The following is a 16,566-nucleotide window of genomic DNA, read 5'->3' as shown; positions in this document are numbered from 1 at the left end:
ATGACTTAATTGATTTTAGCTACTTCTTCATTTTTTTAGAAAAATACTTGTGGCTTTAGGAAGCAATGTGTTGTATGTGACTGGTTTCTACTCCATTCAGGTGTTTAAACAGCTTTTTCTGTCTCATTGTTCAGGTGTTTAAACAGTTTTTTCTCTCTCATTGTTCAGATCTTTGATGTTTTTCTTCTATCCATTTGCATGTACTAGAATAAGCGTAATTCTCCTGGCTGTTTCATCTAATCTAGTTGTTAAACCATGACTTAATGGACACTGAAAAATACATTTTTCACTGATCCATTTACTTGTAATGACTTCGAGCAGCCTAAAATGGATTCATTTTTCTTGTCTGGTATTAATAATCAATAAAATGTACATCTTCCCCTTAGGACTGAAGCTTAATTTAGTTTAATTTTCTGCAGATTTCTACTTGTCATGCATTTTATGGGGATATAGTTGAGTATTTGCACCATCTCCATGCAAATGTTTGCTTGTGGTGGTTGGCCATTTTCTGTGTAACGTTTCCTTGTTAGATTGCCAAACACTTCTGCTGGATGACTTGAAGGATTGGAATCCCAATAAAAGCTCTCCACACCCTCATGAGCTTTCACAGAGCTCAGTTAGCACAGTGGCACCACACTGAAGAGCAGGGCTCTCATTAGGTTAATGAACCCTGTAGGCTAAAGTCCACTAAGCCTATCTTTTAATTTATCTGTGAAATCTCTTCAGAGTTTAGATAGCTTCATACATGCTCACAGTCCCATAGTTGTAGGCTCTGCTGAAACTGAGGGCCTTCAATTTTGGTGAAGTTTAGAGATTTTTTTAGAAATAGAACATGAACACTGAGCTAATAAAGCATTGAAAAATTATTATTATTATTACTATCCTGACTAAAATCATGCTTTGAGGAATTAGATTCACTGTTTAGAATTATAAAGCAAAAACCCCAAACTTTAGAATTGGATGGAATAACTGTAATACTGAAAACTTTAGTATTGGATAGAATAACATTGGTGAAACTACTTGAGAATTCCTAATTTCAGAGATTTTCACAATGTCTTTGGGAATTCAGAATAATCCTGATTTGAGCTAACACTTGTCTCTCTTAGTTTCTCTTATTCTTCTGAGGGAATTTCAAATCAATTTTCCCTTTGTTCACAGGCTCTTGCTCAATTCTGGACCAATTTAAAATGAAGCAATGCTTGGATACTAAGCTGTTTCTAATGCTGTCACAGATTTAATTTAAAACTCCTTGATATGTTTGTCTCATTAAATCTGAGATTGAGACTAGAATCAAGATTACCCAGCAGTCGCTGAACTTTCTCTGCCTAGAATGCAATACTGTTGTTCCCTTTTGAAGAGAATCTCTGTGTAAATAGATTTAATGCACTCAGAAGCAATTTGCAGAGACCTGCCCACACAAAGCATGAAGATTCAGGCCTCTCATTCACATTAGGAAGCTCTTTTCTCCTATTCTGCCTGGTTTCCTGACATTATGTTTTATTTTTTCCTAGGAAAGCACTGCAGCACATGCCACCTCTATCCCTAACCCCAGGCTCCACAGATTTTTCAAGCTTCTTATCACCAAATGTTTTGGAAGAAGTAGATAGCTTCCTTATCAGAATAACAAGGTGAGCTTGCGTGGTTGATTCAGTGGGAAGTGATTTGGAAGAGTGCAAATCAAATTTTTACATCTTTACTCACATGCTCTTTTTTAAGTATCATGAAAAATACAAATGCATCAACAAACATGCACCAGGGAGGTTGTGTGGCAGTTTGCCTTTATTGAAAAAACAGAATGTCCCAGTTTTTCTTTTCACACTGTTGTTTTTCCTCCCAGTTGTTGTACTACCCCAGAGGTGGAGCTGACACTCCTGGCCTTTGCCTTAGCCCGGGGCAGCGTTGCCAAAGTGCTGAGTTCCCTCTGTGCCATCGCTGATCACCTGGACACTCCATACAAGGCTTCCTCCCTCATCTCCTCCATGGCAGCAGTCAGACAGAACCTGCTCTATAAATATGGTAATGCAACAATCCTGCATCCTTCACAGCCTTAAATAATACCCTATAAATATACAGCTTTGAGTTGTTCCACTTGGTGGGTTTTAAAATGATCCAAACCTTCTTAATTAAAAACTGGCACTGAAATCACAACCTAGCAGCTGAACTGCCCAAAAAGTTGGTGATTGATCAGATTTTTGTAATAAAAGAGTTAAACCAAGAGAGAAAAGATGAACTTTGTAGATCATGGCCCCTGTATCAGCATGGTCATGGTGGTGTTTGTGCTGCTTAAAAGGCAAATGACAGGAAGCATTTTTCTTCTTCCAGTAAAACATTTGTTTGTGTGAGGGAGCCTCTGTGAGTGCTCTCTCCTGCAGGCATGTACAAATTTAAGATGCATTTTAAATGTAATGCCATTAGCATCTGTCTATGGTTTTTCCTTTTTTTTCCACTGTCATGGTTTGAGCCTGGCACAGAGCCAGTGCCCCCCATGAAAATGCCTCACCCTGGTGTCTGCTGTGAGATGTGACCAGGAATAAGCAAAACAGGCTCCAACTTAAACATAAAGGACACTTTATTACTTAAACTACAGGAAAACAGGGAAAGACCATAAGGAAAAAAGAAGAAAAGAATTGAAAACCTTACAAAACCACTTTCCTCCTCCCCACTCCTTGACTTTCTCAATCCAATACATTCTTTCAAAAACACCAACTGCCCAGCCCGGCACGACACTTTAGTATACTCAAACTGCAGTTCATGAAGAGGAAAGGAGTCCTTCTTGTTCCATAGGCTTCTCCTGGAAACACACTGAAACCTCGGATGCTTCCTTGTCACTTCGGCACCGCCCGGAAAAAAAGTCCTTTTGCCGCTTGTGACATGTTCCTTCCATGCCCAGTGCTCTCACCACTGAGACATGGCCAGAGCTGCTTTTAGGGTTGTCTTTCAAGGATGCCTTGTCTCACTCCAAAAAGGCACAGTCTCTGCTTTTGGGACATCTGTCCCCCCCATATTTTTCCAACCCCCTGGGGCCGGGGGGTCCTCACGAATGAACCCTCCTGGTTTTGAGGCACTGCCTCCCCCTAAATGCAGTCTGTGTCACAGGAACAACTGAGTCCATGGCCACAAGAAAAAGTCCAGCCAAAAGGCCACTCCAAATCATCTCTCCCCATCCAATCATCTCCACATTCTTCGGGCCAGGTCCTTGTCTTATCTCATCTCCTATCTCCCTTCTTATTCAGCTTCGAGGAGGATTAGCATTTTTGCAAGGCCCCAATCATGCAAGAAAGGGTTAAAAGTTTTCAGTCTCTGTCGGTCCCGGAGCGACTCCCACGCACGCTGCCCACACGCTGCCGCTCCGGCCGGGCAGTTTTCCTCCCCCTTTCTCCTCCTGGCTGGCTGCTCTCCTGGGGGGGGGGGGGGCTGCCCGATGTCTCGATGCCTCTTGGGGCTCCGCCACCCTTCCATCCTTGAAAGCCCCTCAACCCCCACCTCTGTCCAGGCCCCGGGCCTACCGCATGGCTGCCCCTCCCCCGCCCAGCAGCAAGGCTGGACGGGGGAAGAGATCTGACCTCCTCGCCGCGATGTCCAAAAAGAGGGAGTGCCAAGGGCAGTGCCCTGCTTTTAACCCCTGTGTATTCTCGGAGGTGTGTCCAAACCCCACTGGCTACACCGGGTGCCAGTCTCAAACCCAAAACCTTCATTGGTTTGACCACAGCTTCCCAGAATTCCCACTCCTTCCTGGTCAAACCACCACATCCACTTTTATAAAATGAGTTAAAATTCATGAGTATTTCGTGAATGTAGAGCTGTTCATGGTCTGGCATCAGGTGGTGATTTTGCTGGACTTTTTTGATACATCTGTATTTTCTCAGGTATCAACTACTGAGATTCTCATCAGTCTCTCATGAAGAATTCATGAAGACCCTTTATTTGCCTTTTAGTCTGTTTTTTCAGTACTTCTTGTCTTGTGCCAAAGAACATGTGGATTATTTTATAATTATTGATGTTTACTTTCAAAAATGTTGAAAATTGGTTTGTTTTCCCCAGAGTAACTAATGCCTTTTGTATGAAAAGTGGTATTTCATGGATTGTGAATTCCAAAGTGTGGCAACAGTTGAAAGAACATTGTCATGAACTGCATTGTCCTTCTGTCTGTACCTAAAACTCCAACTACTTTAGATTAATGTATCTCTCATATTCCAGTTTCCCCCCCCTTTTTTGGGTCTGACAGTGGTAAAAATCTCACAGTATTGTAATTTTTTCCCATATCTTTTTCTGAACAAAGAACTACGGAAAATCTATTTTACCATTTTAAATGGATTTTATATAAACCTGTTGATTTTTTTGTCTTAGGAAAGCCTTTAAGACTCACTCTGCAAGCATGTGATGTAAAGGGAAAAGAAGATAAATCAGGGCCTGAAAACCTCCTTGTGGAGCCATGGACTGGGGATGGTAAGAGCCTGGACTTAAAATCCTTAATATTAGAATCAGAAAATCATTTAAGTTAGATGATTCCACAAAACATAATGATTGTTAACAATGCTGTGGTGCTGTTCTATATTTACTTGTATATATTTGATTCTTTATAGTTTTATGCTATGGAAGATTTGTAATTAAAAAAAAGTAAACTAACAAACAAGAACCCAAACTAAAACAGTATATCAATTGGATTTTGCAGCACTGTGGATTTCTCATAAAGTAGTTTATTGTCAAAACAAGCCAACCAAACAAAAAGATTGGATTTTGGAGAGAATTATTAATGTTCTATGGTAGCAGTGAGCTGCCACAGGGAATATTCTCCTAGACAAACTTTGTGGGTTGAAGTCATGAATCACTGTTAGTTTCTCAAATATTGATGGGAGACAGTTTGTAGAAATCATTGAAATTCTCACTGCATGTACCTATTAATTCTCTCTTCAAGCCTCTCTTTGTTAATGCAATGCTTTTATGTACTGGATACAACCTAAACAAAGAGATTTGTGTTTCTTGGCCTCCTTTTTAAGTGAAATGCCACCTAATCTTTTTTTTTTTAAATAGTTTATTGTCTTATGCAGTGCTACTGGTAAATGAAAGCCATTGTGACAGAAAATCAGGCACTTTCTAAATGCTTATTTTACAGCTCTGTTAGTTCATGTGCATTATTTGGGTTTATTATTTAGTTATTTTGTGGCTTGTCTGCTGTTGTTTTGTGGGTCACAGTTTGGGGAACTATTCACGGAGTTCAGTAAATAGAGCCACAAGCCAAAGTAATATTTTGGAATTACTAATAAACTTTAATAAAAAATATTCTTGAAACTGCTGCAGATATTGCAGTGCCCAGAGAGATACTGGAGAGTGCTGTGTAAAATACAATATTTTAAGTAGTCCCTTTTATTTGTAAACATTTTTAATGAGCATTTCACTGGAAAAGCTTTGTGGTTTTGTTTCCCCCCCTTCATCCCTCATTCCCAGTATTTTCTTTCTAACCCTTGCACTCATCCAGACTCCTTCTGTTCCCACTGCTGCTTTAGGTTTTCTTACTGAAACTGGGAAAACCAGAGCAAGTATCATTCTTTCTACTGGAACTGAATCTTCATTTCAAGTGACACAAATTAGAATAAAGGTATGTAGTTGCTGGGAGCTTTTGAAGTAGAAAATTTACTTTTTTCCCCTAGTGGTGGAATTGAATTTGGATATTTTTTATATGAACTGAAATTTAAATTCATTATGAAATACTGTTATTTTAGAGTTTTTCTTCAGTGTAAGTCAGGGAACTTCAAGAAAATAAGGTCTTAAATTGTTCCAGGGAGCCACAAGCATGTAGTAAAGACATTTATTTTATATTGAGTTTATCTATATCTTGCAATATAGATATCAAGCCAGAGACTCTTTGGTTTGTGGTTTCTTGCTGAAGTATCTGGATTTATATGCAAGGTCTTTTATCTTATGTTTAAAATAACTTTTTGACTCTGTGAATAGCAGGTGTCAAGATACAAAGCATGTGAGTTCAGATTAAATGAGAGTATTTCAATTCTGTTTAGAGACACCAGTGTAATTTGCATTTGGTGTGGCTGTGACATGGTTTCAAAGGAAAGTCTTGTGATTAAATCTCATGGCCAAGACAAAACTTCAGTGAGGTTTCTGCAGCTGATTTGCCTTATATTCTTAAGGCAAAACTATAGTATTATTTAATCCCTGGAGCAACAATGCATATTTCTATGTCAAAGACATTTAAACATGACTGGACTTCTGGCAAATAAATTTTAACTGGAGCTGGAGAGGCAGCTGAGTTGTTTTGCAGTGCAGTGATATTAATAGGGAAACATGATTTTAGTTTTGTTTGATTTTTTTTTAATGTAAAAGGAAAACAAAATGAGAATTAGAATGTGGAACTATAATATATCTAATTAATATGTGGAATTTTAGTTAATATAAGGGTGCTGGCAGGGTGATAAATCCAGTAAATAATAACCATGTGCATGATCTCAATTCAGTGGGTTACAGAAGCTTTCATAACATTTCTCTAAAGGTGTTTCATGTTCCTGTGCAGTTCCAGAGAGCAGGATTGTCACGACCTGGTTGCTTTCCACAGTTGTTTATTTTCCTGACTGCCCTGTGTGCCTTTGCCCTGCAGGTCCGGCGCGGGGCCATCGGGGCTCAGTGTGGGCTGGTGTTCGCCTACAATGGCGCCTCACAAAAGTTCCATGCTGAGGAGCACTTCAGGAGGTTTGAGAGCTACGACAAATGGAAGCTGAGGGAATTCAAACAGTTTTTAAAAACCAGGTATAAACGGATTTTTGCAATGCATACGTGGAAAATGAATGTTATATTTGATGATTTTGCAATGCTGCTTGAACTACTGAGAGTAGCTGCAGGTGACTTAAAAATGGGGCATCATTTAATTGTTTGATTTTAATGAGCCTCCATTTGATGTGTTGAATGAAATATGCGTAAAGCTGTTGTTGTCAGCCATTGATTTAAAGACCTGTTATAAAAGGGATATAGCAAAATAAACCTTCTACTTGGGGTGCAGATTAATGGTAACAGAAAATTTTTAATTAAGTTGTATTAAATCAGTTTTCAGAACTGTTGCTTGGGAGTAAGGGGAGGTTAAAGGGCTATGAAGAAAAAGATTTTCTTGATTTTTTTTTTTTTACCTTGCATGTGATAGAGTTTTGGGTTTGTGAAACTTTCTGTTGTCTTTCATGTTGATAGCCACAAGATGCTCTATATGTTTTGGTAGAGTATCAACAGCTTTGCAATGTTTCCAAACTTTCTCTTTACAAAGTGTGTTACATTCTTTTATACACAGAAGCAGTTGTTCATGTGATGATTTGGGAGATGATGATCCTATTGGCTGGTTTGAAGTAGAAGAAGAATGGGATGAAGTTGATGTCAAAATGCAGCGATGCAGAGTTGCCCAAGTAAGAACCCACAAAAACCCCTTGGCCCAGTCACAATGAACAGGGGCTCCTTTCTGTGTCAGCTGAAATAAAACTAAACCTGTTTTGTGAGGGAGAACTCTGCTGTACAGAGAAAAAAATGAATATGCTTCTAGTTAAGTGAATAATTGAACTTTTGTCCTCTGAAATAGTTTCTTTTTCTCTGTATGCATATAGATCTGTAGTTAAGGAGTGCTTCATGATCAAATTTAATGCAAACCTATGTGATAATGTGCAGATTACTGGTTTTAATATGATTGATGCTTTATTTTAGTGTCTAGACTATTTAACTACTGTGTAGTCATAGCATTTATTCTTTCAGAACCAGGTTCTTCAATCCTTGTTTCAGTGGGCAAACAATTATAAAGCATTTCCATCAGTTAGGCTGCTGTCCCTGGAGAATGGAGACTTTCATTTTGAGAAGATGGTTTTGATTTTAAGTGCTTGGTGCAATTATAGGGAATGTTGCATTTCAGATCATGGTTCTGGCTGGAATCAGCTGTTGTAGTTCCTCAGTCCATCTGCACTGTGGGAATTAAGAGAATTGGTGACATTGTTGTGTCAGCTGGGATCTTTTCTGGCTGCTGCAGAGTAACCAGTGCATGTGGATGGCAGGACTTGCTGTTCCTTCAGTTTTATGCTCTGTACCTCACTGAGAACAGACTGAGCAAAGTAGGTTCTAAATATTACATATTGATCCTCTGCTTGCTTTTAAAAGCAGCAAATAATTCTTTAACCTGCAAGAGTACTGCAGCTGTGGCAGTGAGGAGCAGTGTGCAGAGTGAATGCACTGATAATTAATTAACAAACTTTGCAGGCACCTGTAGAGTTCATAGAACCATCCCTGTGACTTTTTGGAAGCAGGGAGAGATCAAACTTAGCCTGAATCTGAGGCTCAGTATTTTAAACCTCTGGAGGTGATAGACAAGGTATAGGATTAAACGTGGCCCCTGTGGCAGGGGGAAATAACAAGGAGGATTCCATGGATATCAGAAGGGTAATTAATTACTTTATTATACTGTATTATTCTGTATTATATTACATCTAAACTGAATCTGCACAAGCACCCAACTCAACTCCACTGCACAGAATCTCATGACTGTCAGCCCACAGTCCCCACACACACCTGGATTCAACTGGTCAGTGAATCAAATCACTCACACCAGAATCTAATTATCAGTTCCCTTCAGGTAAACAATCTTCCACAATGCATTCCACTTGTGAACAACACAGGAGCACTAAATGAGATAAGAATTGTTTTGATCATTATCTGAGGTTCAGAGAATGTGAATCCCAGAAATGTTCTTGGGAAGTTGTGCCTTGCTTTTCTCTGTGAAGAGAAATGGCTACAACAAGGGACTAAGGCTTCCCTCTTCAATCCTCACCTATGTGCACTCATGCATTTTAAAATCCCAATTTTTACCAGCTTTTAAACTCAAATATTGTGCTATTTTTGTATCCATTCAGTACTTGATGATCAAGTTCCTGTGCACAAGACAAGACTCAGCAGAGAGGCTCGGGGTGCAAGGGCTCAGTGTTCTGGGCTACCTGCGGCCCCTGCGGGACGAGCCCTGCAGGACCATGAGCTGCCTGCAGTGCAGGAGAACTGAGGAGGACACAGTTTGTGGCACAACTCTGCTCCTCAAGACACTTCACTTCATCCAGCAGCTGGCACAGGACCTGGTATTTTTATTTCTTAAGGTTTTATAAGCTTCTTTTTGTCAGGCTGAAAGGAATAAGGGTGTGCAAACAGCGGTTGTGAATGCACGAAGAAAAGTTGGGGTACTCTTAACAAAGGTTAAAAGCATGTTGTGGAAAAAACATATTTATGAAAAATAGAATTCTGTGTATTAAATTGGAAGTAATAAGCCTTTGCTGAAGATTTATTACTTCCAATTAAATTAGAGGGAGAGATAGAGGTTATAAAGTGTTCTGGTGATGGAGAAAAGGGATGGCATCCTAGAGATCCAGAAAGAGGGGAGGATTCTGGAAGGAAGAAGGTTTGAGCATAAACTGCCACATTTAGGCACCAGAATATCCATGAAAAAACTGGAATTCATGTTAGCTGCAAATTTATAGGAAAGATGGCTGTGCTTTTCTTTAAGCCCAGTGCTTAAAGATTTATGTTTTATAAGTGTGTTCTGTATAGATTTAACTTTCCAATCCTGTGTTTTCTTTGCCTTTTTAAGGTTCAGCAGAAGGAGAGTGGATTAAAATACAAGTCATTTTTAGATTTCACAGGCCTTGATTTGCAGCTGTTCTGGAATTTTTACAATAAACTGCACCAAAAGTAAGTTTCTTCTTTAGAGTCTGCTGAAGCACTAATCAGTGGTGTGTGTATAAATAAAATATGCTTTGTTTAGTACTGCAGTTTGTTCTTCCTAAACTACATCATTTACATAAATAACATTTCCCTACTGCTGCCATATGGACTTCTAACTATGAAGTTATGTAGAAGCTTCAGCTGTAGATTAGTTGAGCTGATAGCTCCACTTCCTTTGGTCATATCTCTCCACTCAGTGGTTTTTATCTATCTGAAATGGTGACTTTGATAGCAATACTTATTTGGTGAAAAGAGCTGCTGTTCTAGTGTTTTCTTCTATTTGTTGTGTATCCTCTTACAGCCCAAGGGAAGAATGTATCTTTGCTCAAACACTGCTGTTGCAGCTTCTCCAGAGCTGCTTCTCTGTACTTACTGGAGATAATAAAACTCCTAAACCTCAAGAAACTCCTCAGAGCAAAGCAGCTGGTCACACAGAAGCTGCAGAAGAGCTTTATAGACATTTGTGTGAAGGTAATTTTTATTCAACATATATTGACTCTTGTCTATTAAATTTTGGGAATAGATTCTCATTCCTAGAGGCCAAGTCAGCTCCTGTTCCTTTGTTTCTCCTTCAGGTCAGTGTGTGCTCATTAATCTATCACTAGAAACTGTCCTTGGCCCAAAGAAATGGTTTTGTAGATTTTCTGACAACACAGTCTGGAAACAGCTGCAATAGAAAACTTCTTATGAATGTGTCACCTGCTTGTAGCACCAGGGAGTGTGACCCTTTGACTGTAATATTACTGGGGTTGATTTATTTCTGAATTGCAAATCAGTATAAATGAATTCATGAGTAGACTGTGAGGTTTACAGGGACACAGGGAAGATTCTGGAGCCAGTGAAGAGAATGGGAATTACACATTAGATTTCATTGGAAGTAGGGTGGCTCTCTATTCAAGTGTAATTTGAAGAGTCTCCTGCAGAAGCAAGCTAGAGGGAAAACACTTTATATAGAATCTGTCACATCATGAAAATTGTATTAGCTTTGATGGGTGTCAAGCTATAATCTTCCTAGAATTCATTTACTTGGTGGATAGATATATTCTTTCTTAATATAAATCTTTCTTGCTGTAAGTTAAAAAGTTTCCCCTCCTTTTCTGTGTGTATAATGGGATTATGAGGGCTTGAAGTTGTGTGGACTAACATTTAATTCAGTTATGCCTCTAACATATTAGATGGGGTATTAATTAGAACTTGTAATTTTGTTTCCTTTTTGTATGAGCAGTGGTGGATATGGGGGACAGTAACTTCATGCCAATGAGAATGCTGAAAGAGGAAGTGAAGAACACCTTACTCAGTGGAGCAGCAGTTTTTTTCCCAGACAGACAGACCAGGCGACACCAGCTCTTCACCATGATGGTAAACATTGAATGAGAAATTGTTTCTTTAGTGCCTGCTTTCTTTATGCAGAAAGAGGACAAATCTGACTTGCTATGCTCAAATAATACATACTTTGTCCCATTCAAGTAAAAGCCTGATTTTTTTTCTTGGCCTGTTTTTACCCTGCCCCTTTTCTCTCTGCAGCTTATCCAAAGAAAGAGGAGCTAACCCTGCCTTTCTTACCAAAAATTAATAATAGACCACAAAAATTAGAATTATTTGTCACAGAGGAGGGAAACAGAATGTATCATAAAAATAAATATTTTTCCTTTTCTAGAAAAACATCACAGAGCAAGAACATAAGCAATCTGTACATCTTGCCTTCAGATCCTTGTGTACCCACTTCAGGTAAGGGATCCTGAAATTGAAAATACTTGTCTGATACCCCACATTTGTTAATAAGTTTGTATTTAATCCTTTTTAGAAACATGACTTCCCTGAACAATTATTCTCTGAAGTAATCAACTAATGTTGTTTAGAAAGGACATGCTACTAATCAATATTTTTATTAGCTGAATAGCTCTGTAAAACATTGGCCAAGGCTGGTGCTGAAATCACAGTATATTTTTCTTAGGCTGTCTTCCAATTTTTTAAGTAATTGTTTGTCAGTGCTGATGGTTGGTATTGATTTAATTAGTCTGGAGTCATCAGAACACAAACTTTTGATTTTCATTGTAATTACACAGTAGGATCTCTACAAATCTGACACAAAAACTACTAAATTTCTGGTTTGGAACTGTTTGGAACTCCTTGTTGGTTAGTTGGTAAGAATATCTTTGTTTCGTAGTGATCAAGATCCAGGTGGACTCTTATTATTACCAGAGAAAGGAGTTTCTACAAATTTTGACATAAGTGAAGTGTTGTCAGTCATGGACACCCTTCTGCTTGTGGCAGCAAGAGAGGTAAGTGGCTTTGCTCTTTGCTCCTGCTTCTTGCCATGAGTTTTGTAGGCACTCAAACACAAGCTGCTTCCTTGGATACTGAGGAACAGCTTCCCTGTCCTGGGTACCCCTGATCATGGCTGTGCAGTCTGTAGGATTAGCTTTTCCAATCTTTTGAGTGTTTCCCTTTAAGCATTAACATTTCATATGAGTAGAGTAGGAAATGAATAATGTTTTTCCAGCATGAACTATGTAAGAAGTGGTGTTTTTCCATAGCATTGAAAAGACTCCATGGAGAGACACTGGGATACAGAAGGAATCATTCCATTTTGAGAGGCTGGGATTGGGCATGTCACTAAGGGAGGTGGAAATGGAGGAGGGTTATTTACATATGCAGAAAAACTGTGCTGAGAACATCAAGTGACTCATATGTAGCTGTTCCTATTTAAAGTTGTGATATATCAAAACAAAGCCCATCACTTGCTACAGGGTGTTACATGCTGCTTGTCATTTACATTTCATCTTTTTTGGGGTGAGTGGGATGGTTGTGTCCATCCCAGTTTACTTGGTGCATACTGTGTGTCATGCTGCAGCAGAGGAGCCCCATTACATTCATTATTCCTTGTTTTTCAGTGTGAAATGATGATGCTGGATGTTGCACAGCAAGAGAGTGGCACAGTCTTGTCTTCCTTATTCTGGTCTGTTCAGGGCAGCCTCCTTTCCTGGTGCTATCTGCAGCTTAAAGGCACTGATAATTCAGCCAAGGATCTTGCAGTAGAAATACTTAAAAATTGTAAGTGCTGGGATTGAATACAGAATGAAATATGGGGCAATACAGGACTTTAAAAAGTGATTTTGCAAATTGCAGTGTAATTAGGGATCACCAAAGGTTGCCTGAGGCGTACTCAGAACTGTCATAGCATTTTTAATCTCTCTAGGAAGTAATTAGTAGGCATATTGAGCAACATGGAGTTTTAGCTGTACTGATAATCTTACACTGGGAGAATCTTCAGAAAGCATTTCAGTAAGTTTTGGGGGCCAAATACTGAAAAAAAACCCAACCAACAAATAGTTACAGGATTTCATTTGAACATTTTAGTGTCTTACCATCCCATATTCTGGTAAACTCTTGGGTGCTGATATGTGCTTTCTAGGATGTTTGTATTAGCAAGTTGGTTGAGAAGCTGGGTACATCTAAGGGGTTTTGTTGGGTTTTTTTGTGGGGGAGAATTGTTAAATTTTTATAATGCAGCAGCTCAGTGTTGAGTTAATTAGGCCAAATACTTAACAAAGGTGTAATTTTATGTAAAATTACATCATATTTATGGTTTTTTGTATATAGATAAATTTGCTGTGTTCCTGTATTACATTTAAAAATGAAGTTAGGCTGTAGTTAAAAATTCCTACCCTCACTTGTGAGTTCAGCTGCATTTCTTAGCAGTGTATGGAGACCACTGGATAGATAGAGCTTGTTGAAACAATCTTGGAGTGTTTGATGAAATTACTCATCACCCATTTTTTCAGTGATATTGTTGATAAGCATGACTTGTTTCCACAATAGAAATATCACAGAAAACTTCTCTGAAGTGTTGGGTGTTGCAGCCCTGGGGCAGCAGATCCTTTCCTGCTGTGTTTGCCCTTGTGCACATCACCATACACCTAATGTTTGATAAAGTGAATTGTGGGAGCAAATCCTTAAGGTAGCTATTAAGAATTCTTTTTTTTTCTCTCTTTAGATGTGGGCCAGTTCCTGTCAAATATCAGAACAATTTTGCAGTCACTTTTATCTCAATACAGTGGCAAAACAATAGTTGAAAAAATAAGTAGCTCTGTCTTTGCAATGGCAACTCGTCAGCTGGTGAGTGAGCTGTGGGATGTTATCCTGTTCCTGGGAGGCATGGCTGTGGGTCTGGCATTTCCTGACACCTGTGTTTGCTCCTAGGTCATCTTCTTGTTGGATTTTTGCACTTTAGACATTCCCTACTGTACTCTGCTACAGGGATTCAGCACTTTGATAGAACCACTGAAAAGCCTTTGTAGTGAACCTCATAAGGTAACTAAGGACACGGGCACTATTAAACATCCTGAAACAAAAGCAAAATTGCAAGAAAGACAGAAAACTGAGGTGATTCTGTTGGTGAGCATTGGAAAAGAACTAAAAAGCTTTTAAAAGTGTAGGATGTGTAATATAATGTTGAGTGAAGAATGAGAAACATATCTACTGATATGGTAGAGTGGTCAGAAAGTGCAACTGGAATGAGCAGCCTGGAGGGTAGATAGGAAGGAGGGGATTCTGTGGGTGAAGAGGAAAACAAATTAAAAATATATATGCTTAACATTTTTAGCTTCACTGCTTGTGGTGATGTAAATAAAATCTGTATGTCTGTAGCACAGATGTTTAAATCTGCATTAGTCATGCAGTGTCTCTTTGTCATGAGTGGAGACTTGGAGTCACTTGTGGGTGAGACAGTCTCCTCCTGAGTCTCCTCCAGTGGACTGGGTGGGTTTTGCTTGAGAATGCTTCCTTATTATGATTACCAAGAGACTGGATGTCTTCAGAGCTAATTTCCATGTAAATCAATGCTGTAGCCTCTTAAATGCCATTTGTATGCACATCTGGCAGCTTAAAAGTATAGACACAAGAATCTAGTGTGGTAATTTATTTTTTTCTTCCATTTGTATCTAAAAATGCATTTCTGTTTTACAGACAGATATGGAAAGCTGGCAGCAGGAGCAGCCTGTGGTATTGAGAACCTGGACAATGGAATCACCTCATAACTATGAAAATAATTGCCATGAGGTCTCAGTCTTCCTGTGTCATGGGGCAACTTACTTTGAGGTGGAATTTGATGAAAAATGTGAAACTGAAAGGAGGTAATTTAATCTTGTGCTGTGTTAAATTCCAGTGTCTGTCTGCAGAGGGGGCAATTCACGTTTCAATGTGCACTCCACACGTGCCATTTCAATTTCTTTATTTTCCAGAACAGTGCACAATGTGTATTTTTGAATGACCTTGTGCTGAAATCTACCTTTCCTGGCAAATTCACAGACATGCTGTTCATATGAATTTTGGTTCCTTTGGCCTTGATCTGTTTGATAATAATGCTGTGACCACCACAATTTGTGCTTGTGGTACTTATTTTGCCCTCATTCTCTTGGTAACACATCAGGCTACTTCTCAATTAAAGCATTTGCCAGATGTTAGATTTGGCATCCATTATCAATTCCAAAGCACTGCAGGATGGCAGATCTGTGTTTGCTGGGACTTCTGCATTGAAACATGAAATAAATTCCTTTGCAGTCACATGAAGGTGTAGTTCAGAAAGAAGTGACAGGGTGCACTTAGATACAGCACTTCTGAAAATCCAGAAGCAAAACCATACTCCTCCAAAAATTAAAAAGTAAATTTGGAAGTAATGAATTGCAATTTTCACAGGTATGATTACCTGGAGTTTACTGATGCCAGAGGGGCAAAAACTCGTTACGATACAAAGGTTGGCACTGAGAAATGGCCTAAGGTGAGCACCTTTAAAATTATGAACCAAATTATTTACCCAGTCTTAGGAAGTCCTTATGATTCCTGTGGAAACCTATTATGTAAGAGGATGTGTGCTTTTGTGCATGGGTGTGTTTATTAGGTGGGGGGCAGGAGATGGGGGAAGAAAGTCTGAAATGCTGCAAATAGAAGGAGTGAATAAGTAAAGAATTCCTCTTTGCTCCTGTTATAAAAAGAACAATGTGAAAAGGAATAATCATGTTTAACTGTCAATAATACATGGGTAAAACTTGCTCTGCCCTTGCAAGTTTTTATATCATAGGACAAGTGTGGTCCTTCCTGAGGCTGTGCTCTGTCCTCAAATGGGATAATACTCTTCTAGTTTTTTTATTTTTAATATAAAATTGCTCATTAAGCTCTTGAATAGAAATTTTACCTGTTTGCACTATGGGTTTCTCATTGAGATGGTGGGGGAAATTAGATCTATTATGACCAGAACATAATACTGAAACCCCAGAGTTGCTGAAGGGAATTCATTACCCTGAAACGTTCTCCTGTCATGTACATTTGGCAAAATGACTGTTTTGTTGCTCTGTAGAAAGTGACCTTTAAGGCTGGCCCACGGCTGCAGTTTCTCTTTCACTCTGACAGCAGCAATAATGAGTGGGGCTACAAGTTTTCCGTCACTGCTTACGGCCTCCCAGACGTTGCCGTGTCTTGGGGCTTGGATTTACAGCTGCTTGTCTCCAGGCTGATGGGGCGCTTGGCTTCCCGGAGCATGGCCCTCAAATCCCTGCGAGGTGAGTGCCTCCCCCTGCTCCATCCCTGCACACAGGAGCTACAGGGGCTTGGTGTTGAGAATTCCCTGTGAAAATGGAGTTCCTTGTGTATTTCCTGCATGTGAGCATGGAGGACTTGGTGTGTTCCAAGCCCATGGAAGACTTGCAGTGTTCCAAGTTTCCAAGCCCACGGAGGACTTGGTGTGTTCCAAGTTTCCAAGCCCATGGAAGGCTTGGTGTGCTCCAAGCCCGTGGAAGACTTGGTGTGTTCCAAGTTTCCAAGCCCACGGAA

General features: G+C 39.4%; 1 protein-coding gene across 2 annotated transcripts in view; it reads left to right on the top strand.

Moving 5' to 3' along the window:
- Positions 1–16,566, top strand: part of ZZEF1 (zinc finger ZZ-type and EF-hand domain containing 1) — a 60,155-nt gene that overhangs the window by 10,796 nt on the left and 32,793 nt on the right. For both annotated transcript variants that reach the window (XM_074557336.1, XM_074557335.1), the window contains exons 7-24: positions 1,512–1,628; positions 1,838–2,016; positions 4,348–4,446; positions 5,505–5,596; positions 6,608–6,756; positions 7,286–7,397; positions 8,883–9,098; positions 9,605–9,705; positions 10,040–10,209; positions 10,964–11,097; positions 11,396–11,466; positions 11,906–12,020; positions 12,633–12,792; positions 13,736–13,857; positions 13,942–14,052; positions 14,707–14,873; positions 15,436–15,517; positions 16,094–16,295. In XM_074557336.1, the coding sequence (XP_074413437.1) occupies positions 1,512–1,628; positions 1,838–2,016; positions 4,348–4,446; positions 5,505–5,596; positions 6,608–6,756; positions 7,286–7,397; positions 8,883–9,098; positions 9,605–9,705; positions 10,040–10,209; positions 10,964–11,097; positions 11,396–11,466; positions 11,906–12,020; positions 12,633–12,792; positions 13,736–13,857; positions 13,942–14,052; positions 14,707–14,873; positions 15,436–15,517; positions 16,094–16,295 (2,399 nt within the window). The remainder of the gene's footprint in view (positions 1–1,511; positions 1,629–1,837; positions 2,017–4,347; positions 4,447–5,504; positions 5,597–6,607; positions 6,757–7,285; positions 7,398–8,882; positions 9,099–9,604; positions 9,706–10,039; positions 10,210–10,963; positions 11,098–11,395; positions 11,467–11,905; positions 12,021–12,632; positions 12,793–13,735; positions 13,858–13,941; positions 14,053–14,706; positions 14,874–15,435; positions 15,518–16,093; positions 16,296–16,566) is intronic.

The sequence above is a fragment of the Zonotrichia albicollis genome, chromosome 22 (assembly GCF_047830755.1).
Source record: "Zonotrichia albicollis isolate bZonAlb1 chromosome 22, bZonAlb1.hap1, whole genome shotgun sequence".
In the NCBI taxonomy this organism is placed as follows: domain Eukaryota; kingdom Metazoa; phylum Chordata; class Aves; order Passeriformes; family Passerellidae; genus Zonotrichia; species Zonotrichia albicollis.
Note: the sequence above shows the minus strand (reverse complement) of the source record. Positions and strands in the feature narration are given on the sequence as shown.